We start from the raw sequence: 19,583 nt of genomic DNA, 5'->3' as shown, positions 1-19,583 counted from the left end.
GGCATCCATGGATTGTGGGCGCCTCTAGGGTGTGGTTACATCTCCTCCTGCCGCCTCACTTCCCTTGAGGAAGCCAGAGCACGTTAGGGTAGTCTTCCCACTTTACAGGTAAGGAAGCAGGTTCAGAGAGGGCTTGCTCATGGCCGCACAGCTTGAAAGTGGCAGAGGCTAGATTTGAACTCTCCTATGTCTGACCCCAAAGCCCAGCTCTTTGCCGTCTGCAGTTGTGGCCATGGTAAAAACCCAATTCTCCACACTGGACGCACTGGCACTATTCATTCATTCATTCATTCATTCATTCATTCATTCATTCATTGCCAGGCCCTACTCTGGCACTAGGCACTCAGGAATGCAACACACATGGTCCCTGCCTGGTTCTAGCTGGAGAGTCTGGTCCCCTACACCCGGGCACCAGCCTGAGGCTAGACTGACAGGCACTTCTCCCCAGGGTCCCTCCCCATACACCCCAGCAGGAAGCACCCACCCAGAGCACCCCTCAGGGACTCACCAGGGAGCGTTGGTCACAGCTCATCCTCCCCAGTGACATGACGCTGCTCTTGCGGGAGCCCAGGGCCACCAGGACAGGGTCCGGCTGCAGCGAGAGGCGGGGGGCGGGTGCTGCAGCCCCGGGGGGGCCCAGATGTCCACCCAGTGGGAGACTGGGGTCCAGGTGCCCATTGGGGGTCATGGGGATTGGGCAGATCTTGGGATCTGGAGGGTGAGATGGAGACGGAAAGAGGGGCAAATAGAATAAGAACAAAAGAATTCATGAGACAGACATGGATGGAAACAGAAATAGAGAGTTTTTCTGGGGAGACTTCCCCCACCTTCCCCGTTGGACCCTTCCTGCACAGCTCTCAGCTTTCTTTTTTTTATTAAGTTTTTAATTTTAATTCAGCACAGTTGACATACAGTGTTATATTAGTTCCAGATGTACAAGGTAGTGATTCAACATTTCTTTTTTTTTTTCATTTTTTTTAACGTTTATTCATTTTGTTAGAGACAGAGCACAAGCGGGGGAGGGGCAGAGAGAAAGGGAAACACAGAATCCGAAGTAGGCTCCATCCAGGCTCTGAGCGGTCAGCACAGAAACCGATGCGGCGCTCGAACTCACGAACTGTGAGATCATGACCTGAGCTGAAGTCAAATGCTTAACCGACTGAGCCACCCAGGTGCCCCAGTGATTCAACATGTCTACACATGACTCAGCGTTCATCATGTCAGCTTTCTTTTTGGCTGAGTGGATCCCCTGCCTCCTGTATTCAGGGCCAGGCTGTGTTCACCCATCATAGAAACCTCACTCCTGGGCCCACTTTAGGAAGCAAGGCAAAAATGGTACAGCCCGGTTTTCAAGGACGACACCGGCCATGGGTTGCGGAGGCTTGTTCCAAGCTGCCCCATGGGGCCAAACAGGACCAGAAGCCAGGAGTCCTGGGGCCTGAGGCTGTCTCTTCCCAACAGGCCACACCATGGAGGGGTGAGGGTGAAGTGCACCTACCTCTGTGGCTAGAACTCAGGAGGGTTATGAACGTCACTGACTTCTTTTGGGGGATTTGCCTGTTTCTTTCCATTATGAATGTAAACAAACCACGGAGAATTAGCGGTCCTGGAGCCTGGGCTTAAGGGGAAAGCTGATGCTGAGCCCTGAGCCCCCCTGGATCTCTCTGGGGAAGGGTCCTGGTCCCCCAGGTGACAGTGGAGACCTGTTTACCTCCTCCGCTATCCAGGCCTTCCTGAAGCTTGTCGAACTCCTCCATGTTGGATGAGCTCTGATCCTCGTCCGAGTAGGAGCGATTGGCGTCACCCTGGGAGACCATCCCGCTTGTTGGAATGCACGTTGGCTCAGCCCTTCCCTCCCTCCTGAATTTTTCAATGGGTCTTTCATGCCCATTTTACAGACAGGGAAACAGAGCCTCAGAAAGGGAAAGTGAGAAGCTAACGAGGACCGAGCCCATAGGCCCACACCCGCCTGACTGCAAGTAACCCCTAAACCTCAGAGAAAGGAGGAGGCAGGATCCAGATCTCGGGGGCTTTAGAATTTCAGAGATGGAGAGACCTTGTCCTACACCTCCGAGGGAGAGACAAGGATCCCGTTGCAGCCTCCACTTGCATGCTTCCTGTGACCGGAAGCTCACCACCTAATTGACAACCCCCTCCTTCGGAAAGTGTTCCCTGCTAGATGTCTGACTTGCAGCCCTCCCCCATCCAGACCCCTCCCCCACCCAGCCTGGTCCAGGCCCCATGCGGGTGCTTCCCCCGCCAGGGCCGCACTCACCTCCGCCTGGAAACCCTCCACCAAGATGGCCACCAGGAGGTTGAAGAGCACATAGTTGCCAAAGGTCATGAGGGCGACAAAGTAGAGGGAGGCCCAGGGGGAGGTGGAGGCCATGCCGTTGTAGAGGACAACGTTCCAGTCCTCCTGGGTGAGGATCTGTGGGGGGAGGGGGAGCACAGGTCAGCCCTGAGGTACCCCCAGGTCCCGGCCCAGCCCAAGGGAGAAGGCATCCACCGGGTGGAGGAGCCTGAAGGCACCCTGCAGCCCGTGCGCACCTACAGCACCCTCTCACGCGTGCCCCAGCACACCCAGGGACCTCACGTGACACGGCCCCAGCTGGCAGTGTGCCCACCTGGCACAGCCCGTGCCCCTCACTCGCACACTGAGCTGCCCACTGCCTCCCCGCCCCCCACCCCGCTGGCCCACAACCCACCTCCTGCCCTGATTCTCACTCCCCGCTGATGGGTGCTCCTTCCTGGCTGCTCCCACAGCCCTATCCTCTCTGCTCTATCTGCTATCTGCTCGCACCCCCCCGGCCGCTCCACGAGCCCACCCTTCTTCCTTCTGCCCCCCCGGCCCCGTGCACACTCATTTAACCATGGCGAGAAAATAGCCTCAGGGAAGAATCCCAATGCACCCAGGTCTTGGGGCGGGGGTGGAGGGGCAGAGACGGGCACCAGGTGGCCAGTCAGCTGCCAGAGCCAATACAGTGCCAGCCTGACCCCGCACCCACACCTGCCTGCCGGAGCCCGGAGTTGAGGGGCCTCCCTGGCGAGCCACCCCCCGTCTCTGGATTCTCCGAGGGGCGCCTCTGAAAAGCAAGCCAAGCGGCGGTCCTGGGAGAAACCCCTTCCCCTGACATACGTGAACACGTGCTGCTGCTCACCTGGAACACTGTGACGATGGCCCACAGCAGGGAGTCAAAGTTCTTCCTGTCGGGGACCGTGTCTCCTGTGTCCGTGCGCAGGCTGAATTTGCAGCCAAAGATGTGCATCCCGAGGATGCTGGGGGGGGAATGGGGGTGGCTCAAGGGACCCACCCACCTTGTGTCGTTCTCAGAACGGTCGGGTAAGATGGCAGGGGCAGCGCTGGTTCCGTTCTACAGAAGCCAACGCTGAGGCTCAGAGGGCAAGTCCTCGCCCAGAGCCATAGGGGATTCAGTGATGGCGTCAGGACTCGCAGCCAGGTCCAGGGTGGCGCCTGGAGAAGCTCAAGCAGCCATGTCCCCCCCCCCCCCAATCCCGCCCCAGGCTCCGGCCCTCCCCAGGGTGGGCAGGGCTCACCTGAAGATGAAGATGAAGAGCATGAGCAGCATGCAGAAGGTGGCCACGTTGTCCATGGTCTTCATGAGCACCACCAGCTGGCGCCGCAACGCGGGCATGAAACGCACCAGCTTGAGCACCCGCAGCAGCCGGAAGGTCCGCAGCACCGACAGGCCGCCGTCCGCCTGCCCCACAATCTCCCAGATGCTGGGAGGAGGCAGCAGGGGACAGAGGCAGGAGCGTTCAGCGGAGGGCAGAGCAGAGGGAGAGGAGGGCAAGGGGAGGCCAGTGGGTGGGGGGGGGGCAGAGAGATGGAGAACATCCATTCATTCATTCATCCCACAAATAACATGTTTCACGGGCCGTCGCTGCTCCAGGGCATGCTCAAACCAGGGGCTCTTGACCTGGAGTCCACGGACAACCCCCCTGAGCAGTCTCTGGCTAGGATTCAGGAGGTCTACGAAGGCCACTGACCTCTCCGTGAGATTTACCATTCTTTAGATCATGAATGAAAACAAGCCACAGAGAATGAGCAATCTTTATGGCTTTTTGACCGATCAAAACCGCTGTTTTTATATCTTACAACAGCTGATGGACATATTCCCAAACACTATTTATACCCATCCTTTCTTTGGGATGACGGTAGTCCCAAGACCTGCTGCTGGATCTTGCTACTTAATGCATTAATCTAGAAGCACGTATGTTACTGGGGGACAAATTTGTATATATTCGAGAACTGGGTTTCTGCGCAATTGATTTCCTTTGTGCCCGGACATGCTTTGTTTACCGGCGGGGGACGGGGCACTAGATTCCCCCGCCCCCCTCCCCACTCTGCTTCCGGGCCCCCAGCCCGCTGGCAGCAGGGGCAGCACCTGATGATGACGATGATGCTGTCGAAGATGTTGTAGGGGTTGCGCAGGTAGTCGAAGAGCCCGAAGGCGGCCAGCTTCAGGAGCATCTCCAGGGCGAACATGCTGGTGAAGACGACGTTACAGATCTCTAGGATGTTGGTCAGCTCCTCGGGCTGTGGGGGCGCAGGGAAAGGGACCGGGGACCCCGGTCAGGCCAGAGCACAGCCATGGATCCTCTGTGGACGCTCATCGGCTGCAGGACCCCCAGGGAGGCGGGGAGGCTGAGTGAGCTGGCAGGTCAATGTCTTCGCTGGACCACAACGGCCTTGAGAGCCTCACAACTCTGCTGTACCTCTGCTGTCATTAAGAGTCCACTGACATGGGAGGACCCCCTGGGGCTGGCCTTCCACACATTTGGAAACGATGCTGGTACTGCACACTGAGGGGACCTATCAGAAAGCAGGCTTGGAAGGGGCGCCTGGGTGGCTCAGTGGGTTGAGCGTCTGACTTCAGCTCAGGTCATGATCTCGTGGTTCATGAGTTCAAGCCCCGCATCGGGCTCTGTGCTGACAGCTCAGAGCCTGGAGCCTGCTTCAGATTCTGTGTCTCCCTCTCTCTCTGTCCCTCCCCTGCTCTCTCTCTCTCTCTCTCTCTCTCTCAAGTAAATAAACATGGAAGGAAGGAAGGAGGGAGGCAGGGAGGGAGGGAGGAGTCTTGGAAGCTGATGCAGAGCAAGACAAGAAGACAGGCCAGTCGATGCCAGAAACTCCCTGTTTGCCCATGACCCCTGTTTGCCCATGACCCTATCCCACTTAGGAAGCACTTACCACACATAGGACCTGTTTTTTTGAACTTTACAGGCGTCGTGTCACTTAATCCCATAAGAGCCCGTTTTGCAGATGAAGAAGCAGGTTCGGAGAAGGCCAGCCCCTGCCTTCGGCTGTGGGGCTGGTAAGGGGCAGAGCCGGTATCTGAACTCAGGCAGCCTGCCTCCAAGGCTCCCACCATTAACCTCTGCCTGTGCAGACCTCCCGACGGAGCCCTCCCCACTCTCCCCTTCCCCAGCAATGGCCACCTCAGGATCGTGGGTGGCTGGAGACCACTGTGCCCCGAGAAAGGCAGACAGAGACCATGCGCCTACTGTGTGCCACCCAACTCTTTAATGTCTGCGAGCACCCTGGTCCAGGGGGTTGGCTTCACACACTTCTCAGGGGAAGACACTAGAGCCCAGAGAGGACAAGGGTTAAAGTCACCGGCTGATCAGAAAGAGACTAGCACCTTCTGACCCTGGAGCTCTTTCCCTCCTGGTTTTTAGCAGCAAGAGACACCCGTATAAGCAGAACCATCTGAGCAACCCTGGAATCCAAAACAGACCACACTACAGGCCATGACTAGGAGACAGGGTTCTAGGGACATTCCCCCCCCAACCTCAGTTTTCTCATCCATAAAACGAGGGGGTGGAGTAAGATGATATTCATTCCAGGGCTCCCCGCTAAGAGCCATACGGGGCTCCAGCGCCTCCCTTCTCTCTCTAGGACTGTGAAAGTGCCGGGTTTCTGTTCACCAACAAGCCTGAATCACAGAGAGGGGAAGGGCCATTCTTTAGGCCTGAGCACGCGCACTGAGCTTGACATCCGGCACAATTACGGACGCCTCCAACAATCTGCTGGTGCCTCCGTTTTACAGATAAGGACACTGAGGCTCGGGGAGGTGAACTGACTCGCCCTGAGCCACCCGGCCAGGAGGCAGCAGAGCCACAAAATCAGACTCCAAACTGCTCTCTATCACACACACAGAAACTCCACCTGAACTCATCTGCTCTCTCTCCTCTGCTCGTTCATTGTTGCATGCATTCTACAGGTGAGCTGAGCACGGTGGGCTGGGCGTGCTACCCAGGATGGCCAGTGGTGAATGCATCAGGGCATCCTCCCCGCCCCCAAGAAGCGCAGGTTCCGGTGGCAAAGCCCAACCCCCCGAGCTGACAAACAGCCGTAGCTGCCAAAAACAGAGAAAGGTGAGGGAGCTTTGAGGGAACGGTAATCCTGCAGTCAGGTGCCTGCAGGGGCACCTTCCTGGAAGAAGTGACATCTCAGCAGAGCCCTCAAAGCTGAGAGGGGGAACCCAGTGAGAGGGAGGAGAAGAGAAGGTATCTGGGCAGAGGGACCGGCCAGCGCAAGATTGGGGGGGGGGGGGAGCTGCCAACCATCAGCACCCCCAGCCCCAGCCCAGCCCCTCCACCAGGTGACAGGGCACCTTCGGGGGCCTGACTGTGATTCCATTTGGGTTAAAAGGAGAAGAGAAAAAAAGAACCGCCCTTCTGCCTCGTGCCCGGGAAAACCTAATAAAACTGCCAGGTCCTCTCAAGCCCAGATAAAAGAAGGCCCCATTTCCATCTGTAATTACATTTGACTCACAAAATGGTCCCGAAAGGGAAGTGGGACCCTGAGACGGGGGGAGGGGCTGGGGCCCGGCATCCCCGGCCGAGCCAAGCCACCAATTTCCCACCCTGCCACCGCGAGATCAGCGGGGATGAGAAGTGTGGCCGCTGACAGTCCGTAATGGCGGCCACTCGGCTCGGGGCCACACGCGCTGCACACACACACTCCCGCCCACGAGTGCTGGGGAGGCCACCGCTCTCCGGAAAGGTCACCCGCGCGCCCGCCCCTCCCCCGCCACTTGCAGCAGCTGTTTCTCTAGTCAAGTGCACACCTGTTAATCTTTCTCTAATGGACCATCCGTCACTCCCGCAGGCATTTTTCTGGGAGAGCGACAGCGAGCGGGAGACAGACAGATGAACGCAGGCTATTCTGTATCGTGAGACCGAGGTGGGAGGGTATGTGAAGAGGGACAGGGGTGGGGGGGGGGGAAGCCACGACGGAGATGGACAGACAGACGGACAGACAAATATAGATACGGCGACTGAGAGGCAAAGGTGGGGTGTGGAGACATGAGGCAGAAAGAAAAACACAGATAAAAACAGAATAAGGGACCGGGATCATGACATTGCGGGCGTCACTGCAGGAGCCAGGAAAGTGGGAGACAGCAGGCAGACAGACCGCCAGGCAGAGGCTGCAGAGAGGCATCTGGAGGTGGCCAAGACCCCAGTGGAACGGGGTGAAAAAGGGCAGAACACCACGCTGAGCTGGAGGCAGGAGGAGCGAGGGCAGGTAAGGAGGGACTACATCCTGGAGGCCCAAAGTGGAGGGAGAGGGGCAGGGGCCCACTCCTTCTGGCCCCATGCCAGGCTTGGAGGCACAAGGCTGGCCATTTCTGCAGGGGTGCGTAAGGGCCCCGGTGGGCAGGAGTCCCTAGGCTGTCCGCAGGAACCCCTGGAGCCCGGTACCATCCCATGATGATAATGGCAGCCGGTGTTAAACGTCTCCCACGTGCCAGTCGGTGCTAAGCACCTTCCATGAATTATCTCATCTAAATCTCAAACGTTACCCTATAGTATCCCCATTTTGTAGAGGGGGAAACAGGCTCAGAGGGAAGTGACTGCCCAGGGCCAGGGCCAGGCAGTGGCGGAATCACATCTCAACCTGAAACACAGGTATTCTCCCTCTGGCCTGTCCCCATCCCCATGGCTGTGACGGCATCACCTGCCCCACTTTTCTGACTTGACGATCCAGTTCAGTACAGACATGTCGCTGCCCTGTTTAGAAGCCTTCCGTGGCTCTCCACTGCCTTGAGGCACTTTGTGGATGGATAGCCCCCTCACCAGCCTCCCGGGCTGTCTCCTGCACATCCTCCTTCAGGGCTCAGGGTCCTTTGGGGGAATGCCTGAGCTCCTGGTCCCTGTACCTGTCCCTCCTCTGTCTCACTGATAAACTCGTAGTCAACCTTCAGGAGCCACTGCCCGTGCCACTGCCTTTGGGAAGGCTTCCCTGACTGCAGCCCATGTTGGCTCTCTCCCCTAAGCGCCCACAGAGCTGGAATGTTGGGCACTAAGCCAGCCTGTCCTCCTCTTCCCAGAGTCCTCCCAGACCTGGGTCCGCAATGATGTGGGGGCTGCAGAAGGGAAAATAAAGACTGCTTTGACCCATCCACTGGTCTGGAGGCCTTGAATGCACTCTCCTGTGAGTAGGGGCCAGTGGACATGCCCCAGCCGGCCCCGGAGGGCTTCCTGCACCCCATCCCTGCTGCCCATCCAGCCAAGCCCTCTGTTTCTTGTTGTCCAACTCGGTGACCTCCTTCAGTTCCAGGATGGGATGGGACTGAGGGCAGCCTTGCCCGCCTTGGGAGGAGTCACGCGCCTGGAGAGGTGAGTGCTGGGGGAGGGAGAAGGGGACCATAGGGACTGCTCCCGGGAGCAAAGCTTCCCCACCCAGACCTCCCCCACTGCCTCCTGTCTGCTTTGTGGAACCTCCACCTCCACCTTGGCATCCTGGAGCCCTGCTCTCTCAGTTGCTCACCATATCACCTGGGCATGCCTCAGTTTCCCCATCTGCTCAATGGATATGAGACACTCGCCTTGCCTGCCCCATTGGGCTGCCATGAGGATCACAAGGGGAAGAAATGTGGCAACACATGACAGTGAGTAATGATGGATGAATCTGACCCCATCCGCCTGCTTGTCATGTAGCCTCAGCCAAAGAGCAGACCTCAGCCCCATCTGGCCACCTCATGGGTCACAAGCAGGCCCCTGCCTGGATGACCCCCCCACCTTTTACCTGTCACCGCCTCCCAGGCCAGTCCCTGCAAGGAACAGCATCTTTGACCATGAGGAACCTAGAGACGTTGGAACCCCTTGTGATCTGGGTAGCAATGGCCACTTTGGCCGGAGACACCTGCAGTCTCACCTCTCATTTGAGCACCTGAGACCACAGAGGCAGGGGTGGCAGATGGAGTAAGAGAGCAATGCCCAGGCTGTGCCCCACTGTCACTACCTACTGTCCCCATGGCAGCGCCAGTCTCCCTGCCAGGCCCCTGCGATGCCTCCCCCTCCACGGTCTCCACCCCTGCAGGAAAAGGGCTGTGCGCGTTCACCCATCTTCTCCTTCCCCTCCTCCCCACTCTCCCGGCCTCCCAGTGGCCCTGGGCCACCTCTCTCTGCAGGCACCACCTCAGACGGGGCTGCTCAAAATAAACACGGGGGCGGATCGTTTCCCGCCAAGCCACGTCCGGGAGCAGAGAGGAGTGGGGCAAAAATACCAGCAGGCCCCCAGCAGGCCCCGCGCTGCGCTCAGCAGAACAATGGCTGCCACTCCAGGCTGCTTTAAAAAGAACATTTTAAAAAATTCTCCCTCCCCCTCGCTTTTTTTTTAAATTCATTAATTTTTTGAGGCTCCAGACAGCAGGAGGTAAATTCACCCCAAGGGTGGTGATGTGAGGTTCAAACAGAAGACTCATAAATAATTGCAAATTAGTGAGCACCTACTATGTGCTGGGCTTCTTAATGCATTTAACCCTCCCAGCCCCTCTGTGCAGAGGGTCCATGTGCCGGTTACAGACGGAGCTGCTGGCTGAGGGAGGCCAAGTGACTTGCCCGAGGCCGCCTGCTGGTCAGCGGCAGAACCAGGGAAGGAGCCCAGGCAGGGGCAACAGGGGGCGAGCAGGGTACAGGCCAGGCAGGGAGGCCCTGAGATCGGGCTGGTGGGGAGGCGGAGGGGCCGCGGCCCACAGAACCCTGGCAAACAGGCCTCTGAAAAGTAGCCCTGATCTGTAGCATATGCCAATTTCTGTGGTGTAAAGACTCCCACCACGGCCAATTCCAAGCTACCAACTGTTTAAAATCAGGCTTTCGAAGTTCCCGAGCGACAGAAAATTGGCTCTCGCAAGCCGGTTCCCACAAGCCCCTGGCGGGAACCGTGCCCAGGCAGCACTGTGACAAGCCGCTCAGAAATTAGAGCCAGGACCCCAACATCACTGTTTCCCCACGAGACCCCCCTCCGGGACCGCTGGCCCAGCCAGGCTTCTGCCCCCACCCCACCGGCAAGCCTAGGCCAGGAAAGGCCAGGAGCCTGAGCCCTAGGCCAGGAGGTCTGGGCTGCCTCTCTCACCAGCTTTACCCTGCAGACAGCCTTCCCCCCAGTCTTCCCCAGAGACCTTTTTAATTAAGCCGGAATGGCTGGCAAACCAGCAGCTCCAAACAGAGTGTCGCTGCAGCCCCAGGGGCCGCATTTAAGGAAATTGAATGGAGCCAGCGCTTGGAGAGCTAATGAAGAGGGAAATGAGAGTGTGGCCCACCGCGGGGCGCAGTGGGCGGGTGGAGGGCCTCCGCAGAAAGCGGGCGGCAGGAAAGCAAAGGGGGTGCCACATTCTGAACCCCGTGGGGGTGTCAGTCTCGCCACAGAAAGATGTGGGTTCAGGGGCGCCTGGGTGGCTCAATCGGTTGAGTGTCTGACTTCGCTTCAGGTTGTGATCTCATGGCTCTGTGGGTTCAAGCCCCGCTTCGGGCTCTGTGCTGACAGCTTGGAGCCTGAAGCCTGCCTCGGATTCTGTGTCTCCCTCTCTCTCTGTCCCTCCCCTGCTCAAACTTGCGCACTCTCTGTCACCCACTCAAAAATAAATAAATGTTAAAGAAAGATGTGGGTGGGGCACCTGGGTAGCTCAGTCGGTTGAGCGTCCCACTTCAGCTCAGATCATGGTCTCGCGGTTCGTGAGTTTGAGCCCCGCGCCAGGCTCTGTGCTAACAAACAGCTCAGAGCCTGGAGCCTGCTTCAGATTCTGTATCTCTCTCTCTCTCTCCCCCTCCCCTGCTCATGCTCTGCCTCTCTCTGTCTCTCAAAAATAAATAAATGTTAAAAAAAAAAAAAAAAGAAAGATGTGGGTTCAAATCTGACCCCTGATTGTCTGTGGGACCTTGGATCAGTGACATCCCCTCCCTAGGCCTCAGGGTCACTAGCTGCCAAGCGGGGTGCCCTCACAGGGTAGGGGCCAGGTCAACGGAGGAAACCTACCCAGGGGCTAGGTGAGTCAGAAAATGGTGTTTTTCGAATGGAGCCAGGAATGGACTTGTCACACAGGCCGTCACCCACGGTATGACCTATTTGCTGGGCACATGTGTGCTAACCCCCCACAGCCCTCCTTCCTGTGTCCCTACAAGTAGCCTCTTATCTCTTACACATCCTCCCTGTGCTCTTGCCATCTCCCTTGGGGCCATATCTCTGAACCCCGATGGCCCAGGGGGCCTGGGACACACCATGAACTCAGCCAACACCCACTCTGCACTCCACGCACCCAGTGCTGAGGACAGAAGAAACCACAGGGTTGGCCGAGGAGGGAGACGGGGGACAGTCTTTGCAGGGCAACCCTGGGGCCACCCTCAGTGCCGCCGGGCTGCGTGGAGGGTGGACTATGTGGGGACATCAGGGACAGGAGGACGCCCAACCTGCTGAAGGCACTGCCACAGAGGGACCTTGGCCGTCAGAGGAAAGGTCTGTGTTTTGTGCCGAGGGCAATGGGGAGCTGCGGCAGGTTGGGGAGAGGGGAAAGCCCGGCCTCGGGAAAGACCACGCCAGCTGTTTGGGGGAGAATGGACAGGAGGGCTCGTGGGAAAGGCGATGACCGGAAATCAGGTTTGGCAGGACGGACAGGGGAAGGGCTGTGGGTGCCTGGTGTCCAGGCCGCGCCACTCAGGAGACGGGAGCTGGATCTCAACCCAGCGGGCCCCAGTACCAGCTCCGCCTCCCTCGCTCACTCACCCACTAGGCACACACCTGGAGCTTCCCTCTCCTCTGGGCCGGGCCCGGGGCTGGGCACCGAGGCCGCAGGGCAGAATCGGACCCGGCCCCGGTCAGGGGGCAGACAGACACCCAGGGGATGTTCAACAGCCCGGGCTGCGTGGGGCCGGCTTGGGCCTAGGCGTCCAGCCCTCCCCCCGCGCCCACGCCCGCCCCTGCGCCCAGCGCCCGCCCCCACTGGCCTGCTCATGGTGTTCGATGCCCATGCTGACGGTGTTAACCAAGATGGCCATCATGATGCCCCGGTTGAAGTACTTGCTGTCCACGATGCCTCGAAGCTTGGCTCGGGTCTCGCGCCACACATCCCCGCACAGCCGGGCCGCCCCGTCCGCCTGTTCCTCCTCGTCCTCCTTCTCCAGGCCTGAGGAGGTCCCATCCTCGCTGCTCCGGGCCCCGTCCCCATCCACCTCCTCCGAGTCACCACCTGAGCCACCAGAGCCCGAGCCCTCCTGGCCCGAGTCGGTGCTGCCCGGGCCCGAGGGCGGCCGGCTCCCCTCGTGCTGGCAGCGGGGACAGCTGGCAGGATCGGAGGCCAGCACGGCAGAGATGGGCTGCACCGGCGTGTGGGGCATCGGGTCCAGGGGACTGTGTCGAGGGCACAGCTCTGCGAAGCAAACACAAGGCAGGGTCGGCGCCTCAGGTTACACAGGCCTGAGGGGCTCCGAGAGGGCAGGATCTGCCCACCCCAGGGGTCAAGCTAACCCTGGGACACAGACCCATGTGTGCCTCAAGTTCCTGTGGCTCAGGTTCTGTCTGGGTGAGGAGGTCGAGTGGCTTGTAGTCCTGGGGGACTGGCTTTACCTCTCTGGGCTTGGCTGGCCCCTGTGACAAGCGAGGGCCGTGGGGAGGGCTCTACTGTGGATGTGTTGGCGTGCCTAGAACAGTGCCTGGGGCACGTGTGTTTGTCGCCTGTCCTGGCTACATCATCTCCTGGCCCGATGCCCAGCCCTCCCACGGCCCTGCTTGCTCACATTGGACTTGGGGAAATGGCTGAGAAAGAGTTTCTAAAAGAGCTTCTAAAAGAGTCAGCTTGATGCGGCGGACGGACGCCCCTTAGAGAGCGCCAAGGTGACCTCTCCATCTTCAATTCTCCTCCCACCTGTATGTGGGGCTTGTGTCCCGGGGAGGGAGGGAGGCAGGAGCCCTGGGCAGGAGGCAAACCCTTGCTCTAGAAGCCCCCTGATAGTCGGGGTGGCTCCAGGGGAAGCAGGCAGGAAGGGCTGACGGGAGGCACAGCAGGGAGTGGGGGGCAGAAGTGTTCGCCCCCTGTGCTGCCCCAGGGAGAGTTTAAAAAGCCTGAACCAGTCTTAGACCACAGTTCTGCCATCTTTAACCATTTCAAGGAGGTGTCAGAGAGGTTCTTCCTGGGTAGTATGGTCTCTTCTTTGTGTTTACCTGTACTGTCCTAAAATACATGTTTTCCTGGTGCGAGCAAAGAAAAGGTATTAGTAATATTAAAGGGAGGGGTGCCTGGGTGGCTCAGGCGTCTGGCATCTGAGTCCTGGTTTCTGCCCAGGTTATGGTCTCAGGGTTCATGGGATCAAGTCCCATGGGGGCACAGTGCGGAGCCTGCTTGGGGTTCTCTCTCTCTCTACCCACCCTACCCTGTCCCTCCCACATGTGTGTTCTCTTTCTCTCTCTCAAAATAACTAAATAAACATTTAAGAATAATAATAATTAAAGGGAATGAAAAACATGTAATGCCTACCCTCCCTTTGCAGATTTGCCTCCCAGTATCTCCTGAAGCCCCGGAAGAGGCCTTCTGATTCATTCATCCCCTGGGAGCCAGCGTGGGCAGGCAGAAGCCCAGGGTCAATCCCACTTCAGTAAGGCCCACCTCAGCCCCACTCGTGCCTGGGGCTGGGCCCCCTGAAACTTGTTTCCCAGGGAAGCGGGAGGGTACTGAGGCCCAGGGGCAGGGGGCAAGGCCCCCCTCCAGAGAGCCCCCTGGACTTCTTTCCACACAGCTTCCCCGGAGAGGGTGGGGGCAGCAGCAAGAAGCCCGCGTCATCCAGGGACCCTGCAGGCAGACCCCAGCTGCCCCGTCCACGTGCTGGGCCAGCCCACGGGCCACCTGGAGCCTCCCGCAAGACCACGCCTGGACGGCTGGCACCCGAGGAGGGGTGGGCGGCAGCTTCGAGCATCAGTTCTCTCTCCGGCTTGCCTCCCAAGAATCTCAGGGCTTGAGAGCTGCAGGGGCAGGGCCCGGGGGTGGCTGACTCCCCCTGCGCGTGAGCCTCATCCTCGACCTGACGGAGCAGGAGACTGAGGCCCACAGAGGGGCCCGGGCTGTCCAGGTCACACGCTGTGCACCTGCTCCGGGGCTGGGACCCTGCTGACTTCCGTCTTGGCACCAGCTGGGGGGCGGGACTCCTCTCCTGGGGCGCATTTGCCTTCTCCGGGGAGCTGAGCGGGAGCGTTCATTTCCCTCTGGACGCGGGCCCAGCAAACCCAGCTCTGATGTCCCTGACGCCGATTTTGTCACGGACACGCTGCGTGACCCCAGGTGACTCCCTTCACCTATCTGGACCTTGGTTTTCCCATCTGAAAACGGGATAATATAACTCACTCTGCCCTCTTCTCAGGACTGTTTTCTAGAACAGACGAGAGAGTGAATGGAGAGCCCCTTCTGAGCCTAACGGCCCGGAGACAGAAGATCTCTGGTCCCCGACACACCACGCCCCGGCACGGTGGCCACAGCCCCCTTATCCCAGGTGGCTGGTCGTCACTGCTCTGGCGTGCTAGCACGTGGTGGCAGCAGGAAGCCACGTGGGGCGTGAGGCAGGCTGAGAGGAGTGGAGCGTTAGCGTTTTACCAGACAGGATAGACAACCGTCCGTTTCTTTCGAGTGTGAATCCCGGGCGGAGCCTGGGTCCACGTGTGACCCCACTGGGGTCGGAAGGGGATCCTCCAGGGCTCGGGCTGCCGGGTGCCCCCAGCCCGAGGCCAGCCCAGACCGGGCACCGGCAGGGGGTCAGGAAAGCAGGGAGGGAGCAAGGGGCACGCGCCGGAGCTCCCGAGGGAAGACCCGGGTTCTCAACCTGCCGGACGGCTCTGCCTGTGCCGAGGAGACAGGGGGGCGCGTTCGCCAGCGGTGCCGTCGCGGGGTCCCCAGCATCCCCCGCGGGAGGCACACGAGGCCTGAGCGGGGCACCCCGGAGGCGGCGGCAGGCGGGACCACTTACTGTAATGCCTGGGCTCCTTGGCGCGGGGCCCGGGCTTGGCGGAGGGGGACGCCCCCGGGCCCGGGGCCCGGCGCCGGCTCTGCAGGGCCTGGTAGAGGCCCAGGGCACGCCTCCTGGCCTTGCGCAAGATGTGACAGACGTACTGGAAGATCTCCTCGTAACAGTCGCCGGGCTCCGCGTAGCTGGCCACCGTGCTGGAGGACAGGTAGCGCTGCCGCTGCTCCAGCATCAGCCGGTGCTCCCGCTGCTTGGTCTCCGAGAACTGGGTCGCTATGACAACGAGGCACAGGTTGATCATGAAGAAGGAGCCCACCTGTGACCAACGGGAGGAGAGGACAGGGACAGGGACAGGGACAGAGGGGACAGATTGGCGGGGGGAGGCAGACGTGGGGGAGAGGGGAATGAAGGGATAGAGAGAAAGAGAAAATGGGGAGGCAGAGGTGGTGACACGGTGACAGAGGTGGGGTGAGAAGCAGAGGGGTACCGAGGCAGAAAGGAGGACAGGAGGAAGAGGGGCAGGGACAAATCCGAGGCACGGAGCAGGGACAGGACAGAGCCAGGAGACAGACAGCCAGAGCCGGCAGGAAGGACAGAGAGACGATGAGGAGAAACACCGAGAGGGAGGGACGGAGGCTCAGAGAGTGCAGAAGCGGAGGGCGTGGGAGACACAGGGTGATGGGTGCGAGGAGGCGGGGAGAGAGAGGGGCAGAGGGTGGAGGGCCCAGAGAGACGGAGAGGCACGGGCACAGATAGGGACAGGAAAAGACTGCTGAGGCCTTGCTCCGACAGGAGGCCAGGGCCCCAGGACGGCGGTGGCCCAGGCAGCTCCCCAGGCCCCACCGGGACCCGCTTTGAAGCCCGATCCCCCAGGCCCTCGGACCCCGGCCAGGGACGTCAGTGCTGAGGCCAGGGAGGGAGGCCCACACGCTCTCAGGCTATCCAGGCCCTGAGTCCCACCCCAGCCCTACCCTCTCTCTGGCCTTCACTTTGGCCTCAGTTGGGCATCCAGACAAAAGAGAAGCTTCCTTCAGAAAGGGTTTACTTGTGTGGCTTTATCTGTGCTTGGATGGAGGTGGTGGGGGAGACTACCCAGTCAGTACTAAGAATCCCACCACCTCATGATGCAGGGTCCAGTTCCAGTGGCCACCACAGGCCGCAGAGGGCACAGGTAGGTCCTAGTTGCCAGAGGGCAGACCCCTCCTCTGGCATTTGCTAAGCCCTTGAAAGAGATCAGTGGCCCTACCAGCAAGGAGGGTCCGCCTACCAGCTTTTCATCCTCCTCCGGGCTACCTGCCAGGCAGTTCACGCAGGCCACAGTCCCAGCCGCTGATTCACCCTCCCCTCCTGTCCCCACGTCACAAAGAGGGAGCTGGGCTTCTGGGGTTATCGAGGGCTGAGGGGAGGGCTTCCTGGCTGGAGGACCCTGAGAAAATCCCCAGGTACAAAGATGCCCCTCATTGGCCCTCTCGGTTCTATCTTCCACCAGCGTCTCCTGGAGATCGGCTGTGCATCGGGCCCCTGTGACGGGTCACCAAGAAGGAGAGGGTGCAGACCCTTCCCTCTGGGAGCTCACACCTATCAGGCTTCTAGCCAGCCTGCCTCTACAGCCACTGCCCCTGTGACCCAGGCAGCTCCCCCCTTCCTTCTGGACCTCCGTTTCCCCATCTGTAAAACCCAAGGCTCAGGCAAGGCAAGCTTAACACGTTTCCAACCAGAGGGAGCGCTGGGCACCAGAGTCTGAGGGCTGAGGACCTCTCACCTCTCTGGGGCTCAGGATCCTCACCTGAGGAACAGAATGGGTAGGTGGCCCTGCATGGCCAGGATTGTGAAGGCAAAATGGAAGCCCGGGGTTCAGGCTTTGCTCTCCGGACCCTTCCCAGCACCCAGAAAAGTTCAACATCCTCAGCCCCCTGCCAGTACCCTTTCTCTTGTGATAGGGCCACCTGGGGCCCAATAATACCAGCAGTAAAAGTGGCAGGGCACATTTATTGAGCGCTTACTGTGTGCCAGGGGTCATGCAGGCCTCAGACTCTGTCTCATCTAATCCTCCTGAGAACCCATAAGCCTAGGTGCCATCACCATCCCCCATGGGACTCGGGGGAGCTAACAGATGTGGCTCGTGTCACGCTGGGAGTTACCAACTTGACATCCCCACCCCTAACTCTATCAGGAGGGGCAGACCACATTCTCCAGTGCTTCTCTGGAATTCGAGGCTCCTCCAGCAACCCCAGTGGTTCAAAGTGCCTCCAATCAGGACTCTGTCCATGTCAAGGTCTCTGCAAGTTGCCCCCTGCCCAAGAGGCTCTCCCCCTGGCTGCCTGCCCTCAGCCTTTAAGGCTCAGTTCTGGTAATCACCTCCTCCAGGAAGCCTCCCACTCCCCTCTTCCTCCTCCAAGCTAGATTAGAAAACTCCTTTGGGCTCCCTCAACCTCTCAGGATTCCTTCTGCCATGGCTCCTAATATGCTGTCTGGTCAATGTCAAGCGTAGCCCATCTTCCCGCTCCCCACCCAAGACTGTGAGCTCCTCGAGGACAAGGCCGGGCCCACCTCACTGCTCAGTGCCCAGTGTTCGGCTCAGGGCCTGGAGCAGGGCAGGTCTCCCTGATGGTGCTGGGGAATGAACAAACCAATGGATGAAGGGCAATGCTGAACAAAGCCTCGACCCCCTTCTTTTTATCTGGGGGTCTCTTTACAGGTCCAAGGCCCCTGCGTCCCCCAGGAAGGCATCAGAGCAAAACCAACAGCAGGTACGTCTCGGGTCACTTGCCAGCTTGTCCTGAACCCTCAGGTCAAGGTCCCAGCAGCTCAGGAAAAGGTGCTGCCCCAGAGAGCCAAGCATGCCCTCTCCCACCATTGGGACACCAGAGAATCCAGCCTCACAGCAGTAGGGAGTGAGCCAGCACTGACTCGCCCAGGAGAGAATCACCTTGACATTTTGGGGATTGTGCTGTGGCTGAAGCCTCAGTCAGGCATGGCATGACGAGGTGGATAAGCTCTCTCTAGGCGGACTGTGGAGGGAGGCAGGAGGGGCTTCCCAGAAGGACCCTGCTCTGTGAGGCAGACAGAGCCCCGCTTCCACCCCCTAAGCCACCCCCACCCCCTGCATCCGAGAATTTCAGGGAGCCCTGTGGGAAGCAGCCCCGGGCTTCTGTTTCAGAGCATCTCCCCTTCCCACCACGGGAAAAGAGGAACAAGCTAGAGCCCTAGACAAGCTCCCATCCTGGGGCTGCACCTAGCTACGGTCGTGAGAAGAATGTATTCCCAGAGACTACGAGGCAGAGAAACCCGAGCAGGAGCGACAAGATGGTCTTAAACGCCCAGAAATGAGAAATGAAGGCAATCGAGAGTGATGGATGCTTCCCGCAGCCGCGCTGATGAGTCCCTTCAGTCACCCGCTGCTCGGAGGCATTTAAAAATGGCTTGGCTGGTTCAGTCAGTGAAGCACCCGACTCTTGGTCTCGGGACTGTGAGTTCGAGCCCCGTGTTGGGTGTGTGGATGACTTAAAAAAAAAAAAAAAAAAACCTGCCCCTCCTGCTCCCTCCCACTCAGCTCTCTTGGCTCTGAGGGGCTCCCTGGGAACCCCCCAGCCCCATCCCTGGTCCCTGGGTCCTTGAGCTTCCCCAGAGAGCCCCAGCTACCCTGACACGTACTATGATAAGCAGGATAAAATAGATGAAGTTGTAGAAGGAGTGAGCATCCATCACATAGTACATGATCTCCACCCAGCCTTCCAGGGTAATCACCTGCAGCCAGAACAGAGCAGAGGACCGGTGAGCCTGAGACAGGAAAGGCGGCACCCTCAGGAAAGACGGGCGACCAACGCAGCGCCCCAGACAGAGGCCCCACTGTGTGCCAGACTGCCGGACACACACTCTCTCTCGAACTCTCCACAAGGCTCCATGGGACGGCCATCCTCATCGCCCACACACGGGTGAGAAAACTGAGGTTCAGAGGGGTTACAGTATTTGCCCTCTGTCACACAGCCAGGAAGGCGGGGAGCCAGACCTGAGCCTGGTCCCTCTTGCTCCAGAGCCTGGCCCTCTCCAGTCTCCCTCACCAAGGCAGGAGGGCTGGAAGCAGGGGGCCCTGGACTCCAACTCCAGCTCACCAGCTGGGCCTAGGGCCCAGCTCAGCTGAGCCCAGGAGTGTGGCTATGATGGGGCTGGTGTGACTGTTGCCCCCGTTCTCCTTCCTTCCCGGAGAGGGAGGCAGAGCAGCCTTGGGCAAAGCAAACGCTGGGCGCTCCCTAGCAACTGCCCTCTCCCAGGCAACCCATTCACACCCCTGGGGGCTGAGGGTCTCAAAACACAGCTGCTGGGCTGTGATC

The 19,583-nt window shown here is 59.5% G+C and overlaps 1 protein-coding gene across 4 annotated transcripts in view; it reads right to left on the bottom strand.

The window, feature by feature from the left end:
• CACNA1I (calcium voltage-gated channel subunit alpha1 I) overlaps nt 1-19,583 on the bottom strand; it is a 116,354-nt gene that overhangs the window by 26,745 nt on the left and 70,026 nt on the right. For 3 of the 4 annotated variants that reach the window (XM_060656288.3, XM_060656283.3, XM_060656284.3), the window contains 9 exons: nt 18,907-18,999; nt 15,256-15,568; nt 12,253-12,674; nt 4,410-4,561; nt 3,559-3,744; nt 3,162-3,279; nt 2,276-2,431; nt 1,712-1,805; nt 509-711 (listed from right to left, as the gene is read on the bottom strand). In XM_060656288.3, coding sequence (XP_060512271.3) covers nt 509-711; nt 1,712-1,805; nt 2,276-2,431; nt 3,162-3,279; nt 3,559-3,744; nt 4,410-4,561; nt 12,253-12,674; nt 15,256-15,568; nt 18,907-18,999 — 1,737 coding nt within the window. Of the gene's footprint in view, nt 1-508; nt 712-1,711; nt 1,806-2,275; nt 2,432-3,161; nt 3,280-3,558; nt 3,745-4,409; nt 4,562-12,252; nt 12,675-15,255; nt 15,569-18,906; nt 19,000-19,583 lie in introns of those variants that run through there. The other variant, XM_060656287.3, reaches the window with a different exon arrangement.

The sequence above is a fragment of the Panthera onca genome, chromosome B4 (genome assembly GCF_046562875.1).
Source record: "Panthera onca isolate mPanOnc1 chromosome B4, mPanOnc1 haplotype 2, whole genome shotgun sequence".
Taxonomy (NCBI): domain Eukaryota; kingdom Metazoa; phylum Chordata; class Mammalia; order Carnivora; family Felidae; genus Panthera; species Panthera onca.
The sequence above is the reverse complement of the archived record's forward strand: the minus strand, read 5'-3'. Positions and strand labels throughout refer to the sequence as shown.